General features: G+C 39.1%; 2 protein-coding genes across 2 annotated transcripts in view; both read right to left on the reverse strand.

Moving 5' to 3' along the window:
* Positions 1 to 356: 356 nt before the first annotated feature.
* Positions 357 to 3,225, reverse strand: LOC124412768. Its single transcript, XM_046892886.1, has 2 exons — positions 2,921 to 3,225; positions 357 to 2,853 (listed from the first exon to the last, which is right to left on the reverse strand). The coding sequence occupies exons 1-2, from the start codon at positions 3,223 to 3,225 to the stop codon at positions 357 to 359; spliced, it is 2,802 nt and encodes a 933-aa protein (XP_046748842.1).
* A 1,856-nt stretch (positions 3,226 to 5,081) lies between these two features.
* Positions 5,082 to 22,523, reverse strand: part of LOC124412553 — a 52,818-nt gene continuing 35,376 nt past the window's right edge. The window contains exons 7-15 of the mRNA XM_046892529.1: positions 21,454 to 21,854; positions 19,782 to 19,857; positions 18,800 to 19,090; positions 17,729 to 17,900; positions 17,051 to 17,367; positions 14,593 to 14,703; positions 12,642 to 12,773; positions 7,291 to 7,869; positions 5,082 to 5,670 (exon numbers count right to left, since the gene is read on the reverse strand). Of these exons, the coding sequence (XP_046748485.1) occupies positions 5,500 to 5,670; positions 7,291 to 7,869; positions 12,642 to 12,773; positions 14,593 to 14,703; positions 17,051 to 17,367; positions 17,729 to 17,900; positions 18,800 to 19,090; positions 19,782 to 19,857; positions 21,454 to 21,854 (2,250 nt within the window). The 3' untranslated portion in view covers positions 5,082 to 5,499. The remainder of the gene's footprint in view (positions 5,671 to 7,290; positions 7,870 to 12,641; positions 12,774 to 14,592; positions 14,704 to 17,050; positions 17,368 to 17,728; positions 17,901 to 18,799; positions 19,091 to 19,781; positions 19,858 to 21,453; positions 21,855 to 22,523) is intronic.

Genomic DNA, 22,523 nt, shown 5'->3' on the forward strand with positions numbered 1-22,523 from the left:
CTTCACTGCACCAGTATAGAACTTTGGTATTTTTCCAATCGATCTCGAAAGATGCTATAGTGCCCACCTTCTTGATTATAAATCTATTATAATATCAGCAAGACAAAAAAAATCACTATAATAATAAACGATCCAAAATATGTGTAGAAAAGCACCAAAGTGCTGCTAGATACATAATTTATATAAATTCTTCTTGCAAAGCGTAGCTGCACCACAAATTGTAGTACTTCGTCGTAACGAAAGGTGATCAGAAAACGCATTAGTCGATCCTCACATATTTGTCTGTCCAAACAAGAAAGAATGTCCGTTCAATCGCGACCATTTTTACTCACCCGCAGGGCAGGAAGAGCAAGAAATCATACAGACGTTGGCGGCTCGAGTTTTAAACTGACAAAAAAATTGTCTCTGTCCTCCTTGTATCGGGCCTTGAGCAAAAACTCCCAGGCTATAGAATGCCCAAGATATGAATAATTTTGCGCCGATCTCTGGCACTCGGTCAGCCAGGTGGTGACCTCGATCACACGCTTCTGGCGCTCGTCCATGTTTCTCAGCTTCAACTCGTTCTGCGCGATAAATCCGAGTTCAACAACATGGCTGCGCCATCGATCATAGGCCATTCTAGCCAGAATTCGTTGCCTGGTGTTCCAAACCCCGCCATCGCTGGACAAATTGCAATGGAGCGAACCTGCCTTGCCATTCTTCAGTTTCACAATAGCTGCAGAAATAATTCGTCGGGCGAACCCGACGCAAGGCTTGCGCTGCTCAAGATTGACGTCGTGGTGGTCATCTGGAGAAGACGAGGCACATGGTTCTTTCCCAACCAAGGACTTCACGGACGTGGTATTGGCAGGCCGACGATCAGAACTAATGCCCAGCAGCCGCGCCAAGAGATCGCCAACGTATGGCAAAGCTGGCGGATCGAGCTCAGCCCTTCCCCAAGCCCTACGGTACTTTCGGGTTCGAGGGCTCTTATAAATCTTCGATAGTTGTTCCATCGCTTGATACCTCGTGGCATGGTGAGCCCTGAGGTGATCCCAAGTGGCCTTGAGCCGATAAATAGGAGGGCTCTGAAGACCGGCCAGGATGGACCTGGATGACTGGAAGTTTCCGGTGGCGTGAGATTTTCCAGCAGCGTTTATGAGCCGGGCCACAAGACGGGCACGAAACTCAACCTTCTTTACAGCCAATATCTCGCTTGCAACAAGGCAAGAGATCCGATGGCTGAAAGCGATCCAGGCGCCGAGGTTCGGTGCGTTTCTAGACGACCTCTGGAATACGATTATCTCCATCTCCAGCGGTGGAATTCGTAGAAAAAGATCCCGGTCGACAAGGGTCAGCTGATGAGCGATCGTGGTACTGTCCAGGTCCCAAGCACTCACCCTGAAGTCCATTTTCAGTAGGCGTCGCAGTTGGCCAGTCGTAGCACCTCCCCGCGATGGGCCCTCTTGATTTTTCTTCCGCTTCCACGGCTGCGTCACAACGTGCGATGAGAATATCCGGCCGAGGATGTGACCGGCTCGCTCATCGCTTGTCGCCAAAACACTAGCGTCACTTTGAAGCGAGCTGCGCTTTCGTCGGCCAAAGAACGTTCTGCGATTACCAGAGTACTCTCTCTCGGACTGGGACCTAAACTCTCGGAGGAGCTCAAGGTGTTGTCGAAGCTCCCGATACGCCGCCGTCGCTGCCCGAGGCCTGTACCAGTACTCAGGAGTCCAAAAGAGCACGACGCGTCCTCGCGTCGTCGCCCCCATCGCTCCACACCGGCCGCGGTCAAGGGCCGTTGCAGATACGCTTGCAGCAAGCTGCCTTCTGGATACGGGCAGCCGGAGCTCAGGATCCATCGGCTGGCGCCGTACTCCGACGGCACTCATGGACCGTCGTCTTTGAACGGAATCGCGTTCTCCAGGCTGCACGGACCACGGGCCTAAAGCATGGAGGAAATGGGCTGCTGTCGCCAGTCCGTAGCGTCTTGGGTGTCGCCCGAACAACTTCCGGCGCTGCTCGTTCTCCTTCCGCCGATCGCCGCCCTCCCACACGACGACACTGCTTTCGACCAGTTTGTAGGGATCCAAAGGCATGTGCGGAGGCTGAACGGCGTCTCCTGCTTTACGCGAGTCGTAAGACTCCAAGTAAAGACCAGAGCGGCAGTTTTCGCGAATGCCGAACCCGAACCTTGAAATCTTAGGTGCGAGATTGATGATCTTCTGGGCGGTTGAATGGCGGCTCAGCTTTTTTGGCGCGGAACTTTCTAGGTCCGCAGAGTCTTCGGTGAACTCGGTCGTCCATAGGTCGTCCACTCGGATCCCTTGAGTGAAGTTGAAATTCTTGTCCCGAGTAAAAAGGACGTCGCATAAGCCCCCCGACTGGTGATTCGACTTCTCTGCCCGACAATTTTGACCAACGGGCCAGCTGTAGCAGCCTCGTTTCACCGGACGCCTATCAGGTGATCCGTCGGTTAACTCGTGCCTGAGGTCGTCTAGACTAGCACCCGCAAATCGCACCGGAACTGGGGCGTAGTAACCGTAACCCAACTCGCCATGGGATGGGCCTAGAAAAAGGTCCTTTTGGGGCCAGGAAGGAGCGAGCCCGTCGCCTGCGCCGCCATAATGAGCCCAGACCCTGCAGATCGAGTGATCACCGCGTTGCTGCAACCTCCCGGCGAGCTCAACTTCCGAAGAGACAAGGAAGAGGGTACTAGCGCTGGATGAACTCGCAGCAGTGGTCTCGGACAATGAACTTCCGTCTCCTTTCTGGGCTATTATATTCTGAATTCGCTCGCACCATATGTTCCAAAACATTTCACGTCGTTCCATTCCTCCGAGTTCGTAGTAATTCGCTCTCCCGTCGATCAGTCTGGTAAAGAATCAACGGAAATGAAATTCAATACCAATGCACTGGCAAGAATAATTCGCACGTATACCTTGCCTTCAAAGTTCGTCGATGTCGTCTTCGAAAAATACTTAGAGCTACGCACTCCAACGGATAAACCGAAACCAGCTCGAAGCTCTCAATACTTGGATCCAAGTCTGGTGGACACATGAAGTCCGAGTTCTCATTCAAGATGTCGGCGGCGACTACTAGCCTTGACGGTGTCAAGCCTAAAGCAACTTCTCGCAAACCCCGCCCGTCACGAGTCGTCTGAGCAAACGGAGACTCAACTAGAACTGTGTCAGAGAAGTCGCAGTACTCGGAAAGCAGGAGCTTCTGAATCCGATTATGCTCCATTGTGGAATTTACTTCATCTAAGATTCTAGGCTATTTGAGATGAAATCATTAACGGTGGAGAACGTGTAACACTTGGCACATTATTCACGAGAAAACGTCACATGAAACTTGACCTCGCGATACTTGTTTTGAAACTTAACTTTTCAATCATTGTCATTGAACAAAAAATTGTACCGATTGGGTGGAATTTTACATAAAAGAATATTGTGACACGTTGGTTTGGTTGGAAAATGCAAACGAAGACGAACCGTTGACATGATCGCAGCCAACACGACTGCTTAAACTCGATCCTCGAACTGTGCTATCACTTTTTTTTTTATCAAATATATCGCGGTGTCACAAAGTGCTATGTAACTTGTTACTAAACCACGATCCACTAAGGATAGCTATTCATGTGAAGCAACGGTAGAGTTCATAATACATAATACATATGACGTGACTTTTACGATTAATGTAGTTATGTCAAGTGAAAAATTAATTAATTGTCCTTTCTCGTATATAGTTTTCTCGATATAATATCTAAACCTCAGACATACTTCTGAGAATCGTCACTGTCACCTCAAATATTCCGAATCTTGAAGTTTTCGGAACCTGTATGATGTTATTTCATTCTCGAGAAATCTGATTGTAATAACTTGACCCTGTTGAATTCAGTGACAATTAGCTAAAAAAAGCGGAGGATATAATAAACAATACACGAAACAAAGAACCCCCAGAAGTCAAAATTGCCGCTGGACTGCGGACTGGATAAAAGAGTTCCTAAACCCTTCCGTCTTTCAACGTCCAAAGTTTTTTGAGTGTTTTACTAGCTGCATCTCTCTTTCTCTATTTTCAACATCCCAAATTCATCTCAAAAGAAAAGATCTCTCTCTAAAATAGGAAAGGATAGTTAAAACGCTGAGAGCAAAAATGCAAAAATAAAAAGTTAACTTCCCTATCTTCCCGTGTATAAGCAACCCATTACCTCCATTACCATTATCTCAGATAATACGTATAAATGCAGTGATACGTCGTCATCGCTTATTTGTTTCATTCAACTACATACGCAATGTCACCCTGGTTGTCTTTTATTTCATATGTTTTACAGTCACATGGACCATCCCTATTCGATTATCAATGCGTTGGAACAAACACACATGACACTTCACATGACAACGTGCGGACACAAAAGACGGTTAACACTCCACAGCTGCTCTAAAGTTGACGCTCTATGTATGTGTCTAATTGTCATGAACCAACTTCCACTGGCCTACCTACTAACCAGTAACTACATCTAATTATCCATCAGCACGACTATGGCTTACTACACAATGTCTTGTTGTAAACTGGTATGCACTAAGCGAAATACTATAACTAGATCATTCGTAATCATATGAAAGAGACTACAAACTTACAGGCAATGTGTTAGCGAGACAGTAACATTTTCAAACCGTTTGAAAAGAGAAAGAGAAAGGGAGATGTAGAAAGAAAACACAGCTGTCGACCATAAGTCTATGTGTCAACCGTTCGTTCTGCTAACATTAGTCTTGAACACTACAACGCATTGCCATGCACGACTCTAATATTCTCACGAAAATTTTGCTCGTCACTGAGGTAGCGAATAGACGAATCCACATCCATGCACTACTTTTATACGTGTTTGGATTTACTCTTCTCTTCTTATCAAGTCAATAATGTGGCCACAGTTGAGTGGGAAATGAAGTTCGTTGACAGAAAGTTCTATGTCTAAGAAAGGAATAAACGTCGATTATTCCCTTGTTACATAATGTAATTTACAGTGTTCCGCCAACTCCATGTAATAACCTGTACAAGTATAATTGTTATTATTTATCATTGCATGTATCAGTAGACCTTTATCATGTATACATCCTTTATTATAGCAATGCCTGTATTAATTGGTACGACATTACGACGCACCACATACATACATATATGCGATATATAGTGATAATATAATATAATTAAAAAGAACAATAAGCATAATCATAAATCGTAGTAGTAATAATAATAATAATAATAATCATAATAATGATAGTTGCCTATAAATAGGTTCCATTGGTCAATACATACAGTATATATGTGTGTATATATATATATATATGTATACATACCTAGCAATAAATAATACAAAAAAGTATATACCTATATAAAAAATTGTAAATGCGTATATAATTATGTATGTAATATTGATAACATTACCTATGTATGTATAGACTAATATGATGTATATTTATATATGTATAGCAAAATTTACAATTGAATACATCTAGAAATTTAATCTTGTCGTGAGACACTGTCAATTGTGTTAATCTTTATGGTAACCTTGTTACTCAGAACAGCAGCCAACCTTTCAACATTGCTTTGCGTCATAATCGTCGGATTTTCAGCACCGGATCTAATGGGGGATGTCGCGTTGTTCGATACCGGTCTTGCAGCAACGTTCTCCTGGAGATCAAATATAATAAGTCAGGTTTTACATTTTAGAATTTTTAGCTGTTGCATAACAATAAATACAATAATAATAAATATCAAATTTATTTTAAAATAGAGTCCAGCTTCAGGATATAGTATTATTAATTCTAACCCTCCGTGTGTACATGGGTATGCTGGGTCTTTTAGGAAACAGTCGGTTTTTCATAGTTTTTTAGGGTTTCAAAAAGTCTGAATAAAATGTTGATTACTTCTCGAAGTGTCTACTATATGGAGCAGAAGTTGCCAAAGTCAAAAGATTAAAACCTATGTTAATAAAAAATTAATTTTGAGAGGGTTAAAATTACAAAGTACTTTGAACTTATGACGCATACAATAAAATTCACCTAATCGTCAAGATTTTGAGTATCAAGTCAAATCATACCGAAGGTAAGGAAAAATTAAACTTTTTGAAAGGAGAATGTTGAAATAAAAAAATATTTCATAGTACAATTTCGTTTCTGGTACACATGGGAAGTTCTTAATATTGGTTTCTCAAAAGTAAATTTAAAACACCCAGAGATTCGAGACAAGTTGACTTTTCTCATTCTATTTTTACTAAAAACTTCCATAAGCATAAATTTCGAACAAAACTTATATCACAACTTGTAAACCTTGATTCATGCAACTAACCAATGAAGATAAAAAGAAGTGCGGATTGCTTCCTGGTTTCGAAAAATTTGACAAGTTTAATACATATACGTGTCCTTATACCGGTAAGTATGAATTTACGCGTGTACGACTTTCACGACATATTCCCATCTCATTGTTGAGATAAACATCAAAATTTCGTTAGCTTCGCGCCTGCAGCGGTAGAGGAGTATAATTTAAAAACGTGTACGTACTTTCTCGCTCACTATAATAAGTTGAAAATCTCTAACGAGTTTCGTACTAATGAATCAAAATGCTGTTATTCCCAAGGCTTGGGGCATAATTTCTATTTACTCCGCAAATTACTACATAGTTGTTTCATCGGCACGCAATTGAAAAACAAACTGTACCAAATTCTTCTTACAAACGTGCACAGACGTACTAGTGATTTCGCGGGTTAAATTCTCGGTTATTCGAACTTGGTTGAAGATGAACATTCGATATCCAACGAGCTCTGAAAAGCAATACAAAGCCAAACTAATATTACAAATATGTCTAATAACAGCCATTTCGAATTTGCGCCAGGGTTCGAATCCACCTGACGAATATTTAAAAAAAACATTTTTCTCGATAATGCGAACCTGTAACCGACGGACGTTATCTTACGCCAAACATTTTGACATAAGAAATAATTGTCAAAATTGTCAAAATTGTTTAATCTAAATGTGTCACAAATACTTTTATACTTCCATGAGTTTGGTTTCGGAAAATCACTTGACTAATATCCCGCATAGCACAAAACTTAAAGTCGTCAAAAAGTTTTATGCACCATTTTCTGATGTCAGTGAGGCACCAACGACATCTTTTAGGCATGAAGAGATCTTTTGGACATAAAGTTATCTTTTAGGCATCAGAAAATGGCGCATGAGACATCCTTTACACGTCTTTTCGACGTCTAGGATGGTCGTTATAATCACTATATAAACAACATGTCTCGCCAATTACCCCGTCAGTCTTTTTTCTTAAATTCGACCTCTGCAGTGTGGCCGCCAATTCGTTTTGAAGACGCGATGCTACCGGCGCCGAATCCTTCGTTTCAACCCCCTTGGCTACCGGCGTCGGCGTCGGAGACCCCGTCGTCGGCGGCTGGCTCCCCAAAAAGTCCAATTTCGAAGGTGCCTTCGCCTCGCCCGAATAGGCGCCTATCCTGATGGCGACTTTCCCCTTGCCGACGACGGTGTTGACGGGTGCAGCTGCCCCGTTCGGCATGCTTGGCGCCGTCGGTATTGTTGGCACCATCGGCTGCTGCTGCTTTTTCGCATCCATGCTGCCCGTCGGACTTCCGGTTCGTCGGGTGCCGTTGTCTGATTCATCTCGGGAGCCCGGGAAGTACGTCGACGGTGGTTTTGGCGTCGCGACGCTCTGCGGTTCCTTCAATTTGAACGACTCTATGCTCTGCATTTCCACAGCGTCGTCACTCGCGTTTGTTTTTGGTTTTTGAGCTGTTACTCCGCGAGGTGGTGGCGGCGGCGGGGTTGGAGCGCCGGGGTTTTGGCGTCGCACCACGCCGTTGACACGACGTTCCTGCATTATCGACAGAGAAATCAGACTCGGTTAATCAGCTGATAGCCTCGTTATAAATACCGGCATGCTTCGTTGAGGAATTTTTTTTTTTATCGTTTCAGGCGATTTCAGAGACGCTGTTTATCGGTATTACGATTACGCATATTATGGAATATCGATATGTGACTCTCTATATAGAATTCAATCATTCATCAACTATCGGTCAGCGTTAAGCCTGTTATTGACTTTGTATCAGAATTAGAAATATTTGATTTTGGAAACGATTAATAATCATGAAATTCCTCGCTCTTGTTATCATTTGAAAAATATCACGTATATTATAAAGAAAACAGTATGAATATTCTATGACTGAAAATCACAGAATTACATCGAATAAATTTACTTCATTTTCCTTTAAGCCATTAGACAAATTTTTATTGCAATTCGTAAACAAAGATCTATTATACATACTCCGACATAACGAAGTGGTATTTTGCACCGAACACTAATAGTTTAGTTCCAAAACATCGTTATTTTGAAGTGTTGTTAATCAAATTGTAGCTGTCACTAATCAACGATGTGATCAGTAGAATCGCTTTTACTTTACACCGCCGTTGGCTATGAGAAGTGACATCACTTATCAAAGGTCCGAACTTAAAGTTTGCTTTGTTTCAAAATACTAATAGCCGTAAGAAGACGGTAAGGTTTCGAAAAAGTTTTCCGTACAGATACGGTAAAATACTGAATAAGAATTCGAGTTGAAGTCAAGAATTCCCAGAAAAAATATCTATATAGAAAGAAATATATTATAATCATAGCCTATAAAAATTATTGCTTTGTCGTAAAATTTCGACAATACGTTGGAGATTGAGGATTGAGGTGCCTTAGTATCGATAAATAATCGATAAGATCGATAAATTGAACATATGACTCACATTATAAGGCGTAACTGTGACTAAAATCGACGATTTTCTCAAAGGTTCTCCGGTTTTGTTCATCCTCGTACCAACTAATGTTCCCAACTTTGCAGGCTTATCACTTAGGTAAGACCAGTCGTTTGTTCTCAGCACGGTATTCATTTGTTTTAACGTCTATTTGCACTACTTATCTGTATGTACACATTCACCTGTACGTTCTACGCTTCGCTCTACAAACCAGCAGTCGCTTATACATACATACACATACACACACACACAAATACGTTTATCACCCCAGGCTTATTATTCCTCTCAATAAATTAACAACGATCTCTATATAGCTTATTTCACGCTGCGAAACTTCGTTCGTTTCATAATCACATTATAGACCCAAAGTTTCGAATGACGCACGAGAATTGATATAATTTGATTAAAATATGTGGCTATAATTTTGTTTCACCCGAGTACCGGTATCGCATTATTTGTAGCTTGTTAAGTTTTCAGGAAATCATCAATTCCGTGGTTATTAAAGCGTGCGTATGCTTTCCAGTAATACATGAATGTACACACATACCTATATCTACTGTATATACGTTATATTGTGCACCGACAGTTAAGGTACAGATGTAATATCTAGGCTAGATACGGTCAATGCTTATTCCGGTCGATGAATGAAATTCTTTCCCTGGCTTGCGATGTTATAAGAAAAGAATCGGTATACTGTTATCCTAACTTGTCATATTTTCTTTATAAAATACCTAAGCCGGCTAGACGAGCTATTATTGTACGCGTATGTGTAAGTTAATCTTCGTATTTTAAACATAGACCACATAACACCGCACACTACGAAATATCATTATGCAATTTCACTTTACGTCATGTAATAATTGTTCATTATCTAACAAACTACAGACAATATAACGAAGTTTCACCGCGCATGACAAATGCAAGATGCGTGTTGAAGTTCGAATATATCACGAAGTTCTTCAGACTTATTACGTAGGTACGTGTATCCAAGTTCGATTAATTGATCGAAAAAATTTTCTCAAACATTAAAATAAATTCATAAACGTATCATTCAAGTTGTCTAATCACGATATGTATAATGCAATGCACATAAGTCTTAACACAGGTAATAAAAGTTCTTTATTCATACTAAAAATAAGACCGTTTGAATTTTATGCACCGTTGTAAATCACTTTCAATCCAATCCCGGAAACAAATTTTATCGTTAGTACTTGTAAGATCACTTGAAACTGTTTTTTTCTTTCAATCACAAAAATATAACCATCGTGTCGTTATATCGCTATTGCAATTTCTCTGCGTTACCAATTCACTTGAACCTTCATCTACGTCTAGGTATAATATCGTGTCTATATGACCAACTGTTGCCCGAATGAGTGAACACAGGCAACTGAGGTTACTCGCGTAACTGCGTGTCTTTAGCCGCGGAAATGATGCTACATTTCCTCAGAGCTCCTTGGCTCGGTTGGTTCCGCAATACAACTGACAATGTACTAGGAACACGAACACGAACACGAACGCAATCGATTGCACTCTTCAGTGTTCGCGGGTAAGAACCGCCATACCGTACCCTGCACCTTACCGAATGAAGCGGCTGAACATGAAACGCTTTGCCGGCCGCATTCGATGCGAATTCTGAACACATAATTCCTTCGGATGTTTATCGCAGGTGTAAATTTCTCAACGTGTGTGTGTGTGTCGTCTGAGCATACGAGGGAGCGATATTACACGCGCGTGCTTATCGCAAATCCGTGAACACGAGGTAAGCATACGTACGTACAAGTGTGTGCGCAATCTATATACAATTTCAAGATCGGTGTTACGCCTTGAAATTTACGGATTATATACGTGTGCACGTCCCGCTTTTATCTCAAAATGTCCATAATCTCGCTCGTCACGCTTGCCGCAAAAACGTTGGACTGATATATATATATATATATATATATATATATTAGGGTGGCGCAAAAAACCGACTTTTTTTTTTTTGAGCCTCGTGTGACAAGATGTTAGTTTTTGATGTTTTAAGAGCCCATTCCAAAGGACAGCTCAAAAAAAAAATTTAAGAGGTCGCTCCAAATTTTTTAAAATGTCCAATATCGTCAAAAAATTAAACTAAAAAAAATTATATTCTCACTATTTTGTTTGATTTTTAATTCATGTCGTGGTGTATTGTTATCGATTCTTTCTTACTAAATAGAGGGAAAAAAATTTATGAAATTTTAATATGAATATTAAAAGGTCGCTCGCAAAAATCTAAAGAAATGCACCAAAAAATTGAAAAAAAATTATGAGCGACCTTTCAAAATTCAAATTTTGAACTGAAACTTTCGGAAACCTATTTTTTTTTGTCTATTAAATTATACCGTAACGAGAAATAAAAATAAAAAAAAAACGGTTTTTGACGATTTCTGAGGTTTTTAAAAATGTGGAGCGACCTCTTGAAATTTTTTTTTCGAACTGTTCTTTGGAGTGGGCTCTTAAAACATCAAAAACTAACATTTTGTCACACGAGACTCAAAAAAAGAAAATGGTCGGTTTTTTTGCGCCACCCTAATATATATATTATATATATATAGGGCCCTGAGATATGCTATCGGAAATATTTACTATGACATTCGATCGCAGGTATAAAAAGAATATAGTAACAAGTTGAAAAATATAATAATTCCTGCACTTGAGATTTGGGATTCCCCGCGATGTTGTGTTAACACGTGTTTTCCGTGAAATCGCTCGTGCGTCGTAGATAAAATTTGTTGGCTTCATGTTTTCATATTCTCCAGTCCCAATATTATTCCTGCCATTTTTTACTGACTGGGGAAAATCTTTTAACGAATTATACAGTCGAAAAAGTGCATTGTTTTGTCGAACAGATTTCTTTCATTGAAAGAACAAGAGAAGAAATAAATTGTACAAAAATCGTTTTTTTATACCTGACAAAATACACAGATTTAAAGATGTAGCGCGTCTTTTTCGAAATTTGTACAACACTCAGACTGATTTATTACCGAAACTGTTTTGATGAACGAAGATAAAAATTCATATCACACTTTTGCTAAACCTTGTGAGTGGTTTCAGAAAATTTCAAAAGATTCAAAATTTTGTATTTGAATTAATGGTATCTTTTAGATTCCATAGCTTAAGAATTACTGTTAATTTAAAAAATATTAGGAAAAAATCGTGTTACAATTAACGAGTCCATTGATTAGAAAATGCAGGCTTATAAAGCTTCAACGTAAGAATGAGTGAAAGATTAATCTTCCCTCACAAAATCGTAAATTGATCAACTCCGAAAATAAAATACCTCAAAACTTAATAACAATAGTTGTAGCTACGCGTGAGTAACCTAATTTTAGGCGTTCGAGTGCGTATGTATACTACGCTTATCTTTTATCTATAATCACACTTAAGTAATATCACATGTCATACACTTGTGAATTCGGAAGAAGAAATTCTCCCAGATATCACAAGACACGACCAGAGAAACAGCGGCATCGCTCAGGCAATAACATTTATTGCTGAATTCATGTAAAGTGATAATAACGATCGCTAGATAGCAGACACAATTGGGCGGCTGAACACACGATCATGCATGCTAATCGAATGACGCATTTACTTGAAGCATCATACAAACAGTGACGAATAATCACGTCGATAACGACCGTAAGTTGGTACACTCAATTTCACGAAATACCTACATTTGTAAAGACATTGAACAGGTGCAACATCCGGAAATGCAGACGATCCTCTCTAGATAATTTAGAATGACATGTAACTTGCCTAATCAAAAAAGATGTTTCAATTTCTTGTATTTTACTACATTATTGATAACGATATTTGCAATTTAAAAATTACCTGTTCCGAAGTTTCGGCAGCCGGAGTCGAAACGTTGTTTGGCGCAGCTGCTTGTTCGTCAGCGCCGTTGGCTTCTCCGTTTCGTTTGCAGTTGAACATTCTTTGGTGAGCGCGTTTGAACTCCTCCATCAACTACGAAGTGTCGAATAAAGTGTAACTGAATTGATGTTTCATTGGGTTAGGCAAGCTTCGGAGTTACATGCTCCGTTACAGGTGTTTCGGAACTCGGAAAGGCATGCTTCGTTATCGCTTATTATTTACGGCTAACACACTACGACAAATCACCATTATTCATTCACAGTTGACTAACTTCAAGCATTGTGCTTATATCTGAACCACGTGAAACGCGACGAAGATCCGACTCGATGTCCGGGAAGTCATTTTTACCGGTTCAGAATTATACGTATTCACTATTTACACGTTGGGACGGTTCAAGCCAAAAATTAAACTTCCTTCGACAAGTTAACGAGATCTTCAAATTATATGAATTCACCTCTTTTTAAGATGTTCTTTCAATTTTAAATTAATACAGAATTATGTTTGGGGAAAAGTCAGGGTGTTTATCCGACTTGAGAGAACGATATGTTGTTAGTTTTGGTTGAAAAAAGAACTATTCCAGACGAAGATTTGGTTTCAGTCAACTTGGAAAACGACTTTGCTCTCCAACTTTTTCCCGTCAAAAGTGTATTTGATTCGGAGAATTTAACAGCTTCTCATATTATTGAGGTGTTATATCAACCCTTTCAGTCACAGAAGCCACTATAGTGACACTTTTTTTTCGGTCATTTTCTTTATATTCCATGCAAGATCCTGAATTTTTCTCCATTTTCATGTAAAAAAATACTTAAAATTTGGAATGGTTAGGATTTTTTGTGAATCCATAATTGCTTGCAATTGTTATAAATAAACATACGAAAAAAAACACTAAACGCGCTTGGAATTCAGTGGTTGACAAACGAAGATCTCAATGGCCTTTAGATTTCCGAAATTTAATGCATAGGGGTAGTTTTTACCCTCCTAAGGGGCACATATAGATAGTATCAGGGATTTCACATATTCTCGGCCTAAAATCGTACTGTCTCAAAATAAATATTCATATAAATCTTATTCAAGAACGCTACGTAAAACAATATTGATAATTCACCCAGTTTCCGCCCCATTTTCGGGGTTGTTTTTAGTTTTAATAATTTTTTTACATCGGATTCGCATTCAGTGACGAAAAACACATAGGAAACGTACAATTGAACTTTAGTGCCAAAAAAAAAAAAACTATTATTGCGTGACTGAAAGGGTAAAATTAAAATTTGGAGGTCAAGTCTTGGTGGATTCGTGACAATTTTTAACAGTGTGGTGTAAGTTCGAATACAAATTTTATACCGAGTTTTTTAGATTTCGTTATCATTCTTTTGCCATTATCTGATTCCAGTGAACGAAAAAGATTTCGAAGAAGAGCCGAAGATTGAAAGAAAGACGAAGAATAATTGAAATGTCATTATAAAAACTTGCGCGTGCATTTTTCTCAGGTAAATCGGAATAATCTCGTTTAGTTTTCTTAGGATGCTACAAATTATACCCAAAATTCCGGGATACCTAGAATATTGGCAAGATTTGGTATTTTCTCCCAAAATGATTGTGCGATTTCAAAAGTATGCATTACACGACGTTGAATCACGACGTTACTTTCATTTTAGGCGTCTCAAGAAAGCATCTTGCAAGACGTTTATATAATTTAGTTTAAAAAGTCTTCCATCGTTCTGTAAACTGGCCAAAGTAATTGACGAAGTATAAATCAACGGATTCGCGGGCAATAAAAAGAAGAAAAAAATTGACATCAGTTTTCATTAGCAAAATTCGGATGAAATCGTAGCTTAATTAGCTGGGAAAATTTATCAACCTGTACTGATCTGAATGTTCTTCGTTGCGAAAATGAAAAAAATAACGAAGTACTTACCTTATCATGAGTGATTTTCTGTTCGTGAGCCGGTGAAATTTTAGACGGTTCCACCAGCCGTGGATTTCGCACCTCTTGTGCTTTCGACTTATCTTGTGTGGCCCTCGCTTTCTGTAATACATAACAATATATTTTTTCTTACATCATTATAGCTAAGCACACGAAGTTGTCTAATTGTTTATAAGAGTTCTCTGGCGCAGCTGCTACGATTAAGAAAGCATCGTAAAATTTGCAAGGTGAATAAAAAAATATTATCTTAAAATAAGGCAGAATACAAAAACCTTAAATTGAAAGTAAAGACATACAGTTTTCGACAGCCCTAGAGGAACAAGCTGTCAAAATAGCACATCGTTCGTGTTATTTAAATAATTCGTAGACAATTTTGTTTGTGAACAACAATTTTCTACAAATTATCTGTGCCAGATGATTACTCATTAAGCTTCTCTGCATCAACAAAAAAAAAATATACATTCTGAGTGTGTACATTAGGGTGGCGCAAAAAAACCGATTATTTTTTTTTTAGAGTTACGTGTGACAAAATGTTAGTTTTTGATATTTTAAGAGCCCGCTCCAAAAGACAGCTCAAAAAAAAAAAATTCTTAAGAGGTTGCTTCAAATTTTTTAAAATGTCAAAAATCGTCAAAAAATTAATTTAAAAAAATTATATTTTCAGTATTTTGTTCGATTTTTAATTCATGTCGTGGTGTATTGTTATCGATTCCTTCTTACTAAATCAAAGAAAAAAAATTTACGAAATTTTAATATGAATATTAAAAGGTCGCTCGAAAAGATCTAAAGAAATGCACCAAAAAATTGAAACAAGATTATGAGCGACCTTTCAAAATTCAAATTTTGTATTGAAACTTTCGGAAACTTATTTTTTTGTCTATAAAATTATACCGTAACGAGAAAGAAAATCGATTTTTGACGATGTCTGACGTTTTAAAAAATGTGGAGTGACTTCTTAAAATTTTTTTTTTTTGAACTGTCCTTTCGAGTGGGCTCTTAAAACATCAAAAACTAACGTTTTGTCACACGAGACTCGAAAAAAAAAAAAAATAGTCGGTTCTTTTGCGCTACCCTAGTGTACATAAACCCACGATAGGTTGCAGAGACGGTAAGTGTTTTCGTCCATCAAAAAACGTTAACTTTGTCTAAAATCTATGTTTAATAATTTATAGAAAAGTGAAAGAGATTGACTTGAGTCGTAACCGTTTGAACCGTTACTTCGGATTTGTATTCTTTAGACGTACTTTACCAGATGATGGATATATATCACTATCTTGTGTGTAGAATAATTTTTTGACAATATGATGAGCTTAAAATTCGACAATACCGTCAGTGCGCAGTTACATAAGTAATTTCTATACCGTTATGGCTTTATCTCGTATACTTCGATTGCGTCACACATTGTGTACACACAATAGAGAATAATAAGTGATCTCATTGCCAGAGTTTTTCACTGGATAAATACTCGAATGAATGCATCCGTATGCAAAGATTGTCCAGGTCTCATCATTGCTATTATATACTAAACTTAACAAAAACTAGTCAGACTCGTTCCTATGTATAAATGTATGTATATATATATACATATAGACGAGACGTATGGGTATTTGGCCATTTTTATCATATGCTTTACCTAGAAGTACGATGTGGTTATATATTTACTCTTGTAAGTTTAGAGTAGGTACAGCATATATATTATGCCAATAAGCATCTACTAATATTTATTAACAGCATATGCATTGCGAAGGTCAGTCTCAGTCTGAGAATGTGTTATATATAGCAATTGCATTACGGTCAAAGAAGCTCATTGCCAACCAAAGGCTTGTATAAAACTGTACAAATGAGTAATACTGGTACCTATATTATTCGGACTCTGTGAATCAGATAAGTGAATTTAGAATTAGAAGCTCAATACTTTATTTTAATATGGTAAAGAAAATACTGATTATCAATGAACTGTTACTTCTTTGAAAGAAATGAAATTTTCTGGAAATATCGGGGATACTAAATATTTTATACCACGGTACATTCTTCAAACTTGATTGGAAAAAAAAAATTTCCAAAAAATGTCTAATTCCCTGTTCATAAATTTTTTTTTCTTTTTTTTACTAGAATTGGACTTTCTAAACTGTCGAGATTTTAGCAAATCATTGTTTGGATTACTAGCTGTGTGCTATTTCCGGTAACAAATCGTGACTATTGAAACATAGATGGCCTGTGAAACTATTTAACTATTTAGGGAACAATAAAGAGGTTCAGACCTATAATCAGTAGCATCGTTCAAACACATCTACATATACGAAGATTTTCATTCTAAAAGACAGCAACTTTTTATAGCTAGTTGACGGAATGTTCCTAATGAACAAACAGTTGTTAAAAAAAGAACAGAATAGTATGGACTGCCTATAGATCATGAAACTTGACGACTATTCATGATTTATAAGTGTACCTGTGCTCGCCTCTGGAGTTCTTGGGCAATGGCGGAGCTCAGATCGATGTTGGTGGCTGCGGCAGGGAAGGGAGGTGCAACAGGTGCTGCGGGGATGTTGTTCGACGGTTCTGGATCGTCAAGCATTTTTCTGGCCGACACGGATACGTAGGAGGACGACGAGGCCGGCTCACACGTCGACGAAGACGATGACGTCGAGGCGGAATCCTTGCCACAGGATGACTCTAAACTAGATTCAGTCTCGGTTGAGCCGGTGCTTCCCATGGACATGGTGCTACCCATCTGAACACCAACGGCACTCATCGGTGGTTTCGAATCTGTAGAGAGAAACGTTAAATAAAAGTCTTCCCTGATGGTTCTCTAACTTAAGAACGTAACTACGTACTCATTTTTTGTTATTGATATCATATCAATTGTCTCTCTTATTATATCTATTTGTAACTATTGTTCCTTGCTACATTAACCTTTAGAGGACAAATGTTATTCTGGACTTTAGATCACTTTTCTATAGAATAATTTTTTTTTTCCAAATTCCTCAGACTTCGATCCTCTAATTGTAAGGGTTAAAAACTAATACAATACTGATCAATATTCGTAGTCAGGTAACTTTCGATTGATTCCATTCGATTTCATCCCATATTGCATCACTTGGAATGGGTGTTATTATTTTAAACGTACCGGCGTACTGTCCAGCTGGCCATTTGCAGGAGCCAGATGGTGGCATACAAGGTGGTGGTGGGGGGCAAATGGCGTGGTGCACCTCGACAGTTGTTATGGTTTTGGTTTCCGTTTCTTTCTGCTTTTGAATGAACTGCAACTCAGCCAAGCGACTGCCTTCTCGAAGATCATCCTGCGGTTGAAAAACCAATGGTTAATGAAAATTGTCCAATGCACTCAAGTTTCCAATACTTGTGCGAAAACTTAGAGTTTTTGTAATAATACGTTTTTGTCAATTTATAAATAATGACTATATGAACCGTTTTGGGTAAAAATTTAGATTTGACCAAAATTTGAATATGTTAGTGTGCGCACTGAGATGTAAAATGCTCAAACTTGTTGGTCTCTAGGCTTTACAGTTCACGAGAAATGCGTTGAAAAAATATTACTTAATAGATTTATGTGTAAAAAAGTCTCAGATTTTGGAATACGGAACCTATTTTAAAGTAAATGCTCAGGAAATGCAAAGACAATATGTTTTTGATATTGTAAGTCCTGTATATGCAAACACCCAAAAAAAAAAAAAAATTCTGTCGTGCAGCAGACACGTTGTCAATTTCATAATGGTATCATGATTATGATAGTGTAAATATTACAAGAATGTCATCGTCAAAACGTCCTAATTTTGTTGAAAAACAAACAATTGGTTCATAGCAAAGAGGATAAATCATCAAAGAATACCGTCTCCAAATTTGAAGCAAATCAAATTACGACGTCTGTAAGGTAACATGGGTGCCGCAAAATATGTCGCCGAGCAAAATGGTCAACGTTATTGTCGGTAACAATACGTCCTATCAATCGACAGTAACGAAAAAAAAGTTCGATATCAAGCTGGGTCTACATACTTTTGAACTAAACAAACTTCAATCGAACTGGACAAAATCGTTGTTGAGACATGAATTCCCAAAATTTATAAGCCATCCACTAGAAGTTACCCACTTTTTCAACCTTCTATACTCATTCATACCTCCAAAATACATGACATCGCTTTCTACCACCCTCGTTAACAGTAAAACAGTTCAAACGACTTGCCTTTGGGTCATGGTAGCCGCCAGCTACCGGGTCATATAAGGGACTGCAGACCCCATTGGCATCCATGCCATCCGGTCTCCGCCCTTCGACCTCGCCATCTGCCTCGAAGTAATGCGACTCGTATCCACCTCGGGATACCGCGACTGGATCATAGAGTGGTTCCTCGTCCTCGTAGTCACCTGCTCGATACCCCGAATGAGGTCCTTTTCCTAAGTAAGGACTGGGGTCACCCTGGCGCTGATTGACGCGAATGACGGTCGTGTTGTTTGGCTTCCGAGTCCACTCCGCCATCTGTGTGTTATAAGACATTCTTAAAAGACATGTTCTCATTGTCAAATGCTTTGAAATGACGACTTTGAAGTCGTGATCTATGAGCTTGCAGACATAGTGGTAATTGGAAAAACTGCGGCTCTAGTTTTCAATGTGGCACAATAAAGAGTACGCAGACTGTCGACACAAGGAAGACTGGAAACCTTTGTGGCACATTTAGCGTTTTGTTATAATAATTTTTGGAGCAAAACACCAGCTTTTCGATGGATGGAGAGATTTACACGTATTAATTTTTTGAAAGAGGAAGGAGTCAGATCTCTTTTGTATGCCAAGATGTGCAATCCGTACGTTAAACTTAAACAAAAAAAACATGTCATCTAGGTATGGAACCGTGAACATTACCATTGCTCCCCCCGCCCCCCCCCCCCCCCCCCCCCCCCAAGCTGCGTAAATAACAAGTTGTGATCGAAGGTAGTGAGTTGCAGGTGAGGAGAGAGAAGGTACATCAAAACAGTAATTAAAAGCTGGTAAACAAATAATCTAGTGGCATGTATGAAATTACTTTCGAAGATAGTGACCGTCCAACTTGTGTTGGAAATGTTCAACTACTTCATTGCAACAATTACAAATAGACGAGTCACTGAAGAGTTCACTGCACTGAACACTGAAATTCCGGTTCTGTCAATGATGAAATCAAGGTTGGTTCTCTTACCTGATCTATATGTCTCCACGATCCCGAGGAGCTGCAGCTTTCGGTTGATGAAGCCAGAGGACAACATGCTCTGTCGCTATATTAAAATAACGCAAGAAGTTAAGTGCTACACTTGCAATTGGATACGTTAGACGATAATTGAATGATCGTCAAAAGGAAAAGGTGAAAAATATGCGTGTAGTGAAGAGTGGATTATCGTATAAAAATCATTGAAATTCTTAAGCCTTTTATTATTAGACTCGAACTTGACTGTACTCGATACGTTAAGGATAATTTCGACCACGAATGGCCTAAGGGCGCTTTCACATCGGCCAGTCCCACGTCTCCGGATAGGAGAGGCTAAGGAGGAGGACGTGGTTCTTGAACTCTGGGGATCGTAAGACTCGAGAAGGTAATTCCTATCGAAAAGTTCGCTGGCCTCGAGCCTCTCGTCTCGAAAATATAAATAAACGAATTTCCTGATCTCTCGATCTAAACGATGCGATATTCTTTGAGGCTAGACACTAGATCATCGTGTTATAACTAATACCGAATAATTATCGTTCAACATTCTGTAGGAAATTTGTTATTTTGCTTATGCTTATGCGTCTCAAAACTAAAATCGATTGCCTGCGAAGGTTTTTCTAAACGTTCTTGCATGTATTCGTCTACTATGCGCTGCAGTTATTCCGAGAAAAACAAAAAAAAACATGCGTCATAAGAAGAAGAGTCTTAAACTGAGATAAGTGCAGGAAACTGCACCGCGTGGCATTTTTCTACACGTTAATATTGTGAAAATTGGCGTCATTGAGTTGATTGCTACATGTGTTTGCGTGCCGCTTAACCGTAGAGAATTTCCAACGGTTTGATGCCTGTATTAATAAATTTGCCTAAGGTACCGTTCGAGAAATTTCATTCCATGGTCTTCACGTGTTTCTACACCAATTCCACACTTAAGAACGCTGTGGCTAACTTGGCGAGCATTATGATTAAAAAAAAAAAAAAAAAAAAAAAAAACATTTTCGTTTCAAACATTTTCGAATTCATCAAAATACCCAAAAATGTGGTAGTTTGAAAAAACGAATTCGGAACGACTTCTTCTTAATTTTTTAAATCTGTATGCCTACAATACGAAAATTTTTATCTGATCACGACTCAATGTCCGGCATTAATCTAAACCCGTGAAGCTGTGTTTCCCAATAAATACATTTTAGTTTTGGTTTCAATCAAGTTTATCGTTTTCGCTCGGTAAATTCACATGGACAGAGTATGTATCAATACTCTCTCCATGATTTATCAAACCAACTCATGAATTTGCGGTATTAGTAAGAAAAATCTACGCCATAACGAGCAGGAGGGAAGGTGTTCGCCAAAATCTCAAGGCCAATGACGAAGGGGGGGCTTGAAAATGGGCTAAAAATGGATCACGTGATTAATGAACGCCTCCTAAGTGGATGAAAGTGAGGTGAAAGTTGCATTGAAAAATAAAAACGATACGTGAGAACCGCATTAGAAAAAAAAATGATTTTGCAAGTGATGAAATATGCTTCTCAAATGAAGAGTTAAACTCGTTTTGAACCAAGGTTTTTCGAAACGACTGATCTCCGAGGCAGCGCTGCGTGCCTGAAAACGCCTCTGTATACCCGAGGGCACGACTAATCAAGGTACAGTTAATTCTTCCATAAATCCATACCCCTTGCCGTCGATATCCGCCCACTGAACTTCCCTGGAGCCGGTCCTGGGCCGCGTTGGATTCCTTGTGCAGGGTCCTTGGTTCTGTGGATAGACGTGGCGACCCGGGATAGGTGCCTGCAGCGGCGGCGGCGGCCCCTGTAAAGCCGGTGGCAAAGGACTGGATTCGAGGAGGCTGGAGTTGCCGGAATCGTATCCGTTGGATCCCCGGAAAATCGCTTCTCCGGGGTCCGGAGTAAAGTAGGTGGGACGATTGACGACGAGGTCCAGGACTCCGGAGCCCCGCATCACTTCGACGGCCTTCTCGAAGGGCACGTCGGTGAGACGGTGTCCGTTGCATTTTACTATCACATCGCCGGGCCTCAGGCCCGCTGCTCTTGCGGCGCCCCCTTCTCTCGTGCCCTGTGCAAAGGGGGAGGATATGAAAGATTTGCAATGGAAACGATGATATGAAATGTTGGTGGATAGTGGATAATCATCGAGTGAAACAAGCATAGCATCGATCAGCCTGGAAGGACCAGTCCTGGAAGTTATTTACGCCCCTTTTTGGAAAAGGTCTTGATAATTACTTGACGGAACTTTAAAATAAAAATCACCGTGTTGCAGCTTTAGAAGAACTTCGAAGGAATTGAATTTTTGAACTATGAACTTGTTGATGCTCTTTTACTGTTTAGGAATTTCTGACAATCTTAAAGTGGGAAAGTAACAATTATTTATAAAAATTCTTTTATACTTTGAGATTATTGCTTTCGCAAAGGAAAAAAGTGAGAATGATCTCTCAACTTTGCTTACTATCCGAACAATTCTACAAATCAAATATCACCGAAATCGGTCTATTTTTTTCAAAGTTGTTGCCAGATCTAGCTTCGTTCTTGATTGATCGCAGATAAAGTGCAAAAGATGTAGTTTTCAAAAAACAGCTTTAAGAAAAATATACGATTCATTTTACTAGGAACTGCATCACGTTTGCAATGAGGCTATATTTCTAAATTTATGCATTTTTATTGCGCAAAAAAGCAGGATGTAAATTCATTGAATAAAGTTGTATCAATTTATGATTTTTTTAAAGAA

This window comes from Diprion similis, chromosome 11 (genome assembly GCF_021155765.1).
Source record: "Diprion similis isolate iyDipSimi1 chromosome 11, iyDipSimi1.1, whole genome shotgun sequence".
Taxonomy (NCBI): Eukaryota; Metazoa; Arthropoda; class Insecta; order Hymenoptera; family Diprionidae; genus Diprion; species Diprion similis.

Excerpts from the sequence above, each read along its gene's own strand:
- LOC124412768 (XM_046892886.1), bottom strand. The coding sequence starts at position 3,225 with ATGGAGCATAATCGGATTCAGAAGCTCCTGCTTTCCGAGTACTGCGAC. Across the intron at positions 2,854-2,920 it reads CGACGAACTTTGAAGGCAAG|ACTGATCGACGGGAGAGCGA; the intron begins GTATACGTGCGA and ends ATTCTTTACCAG.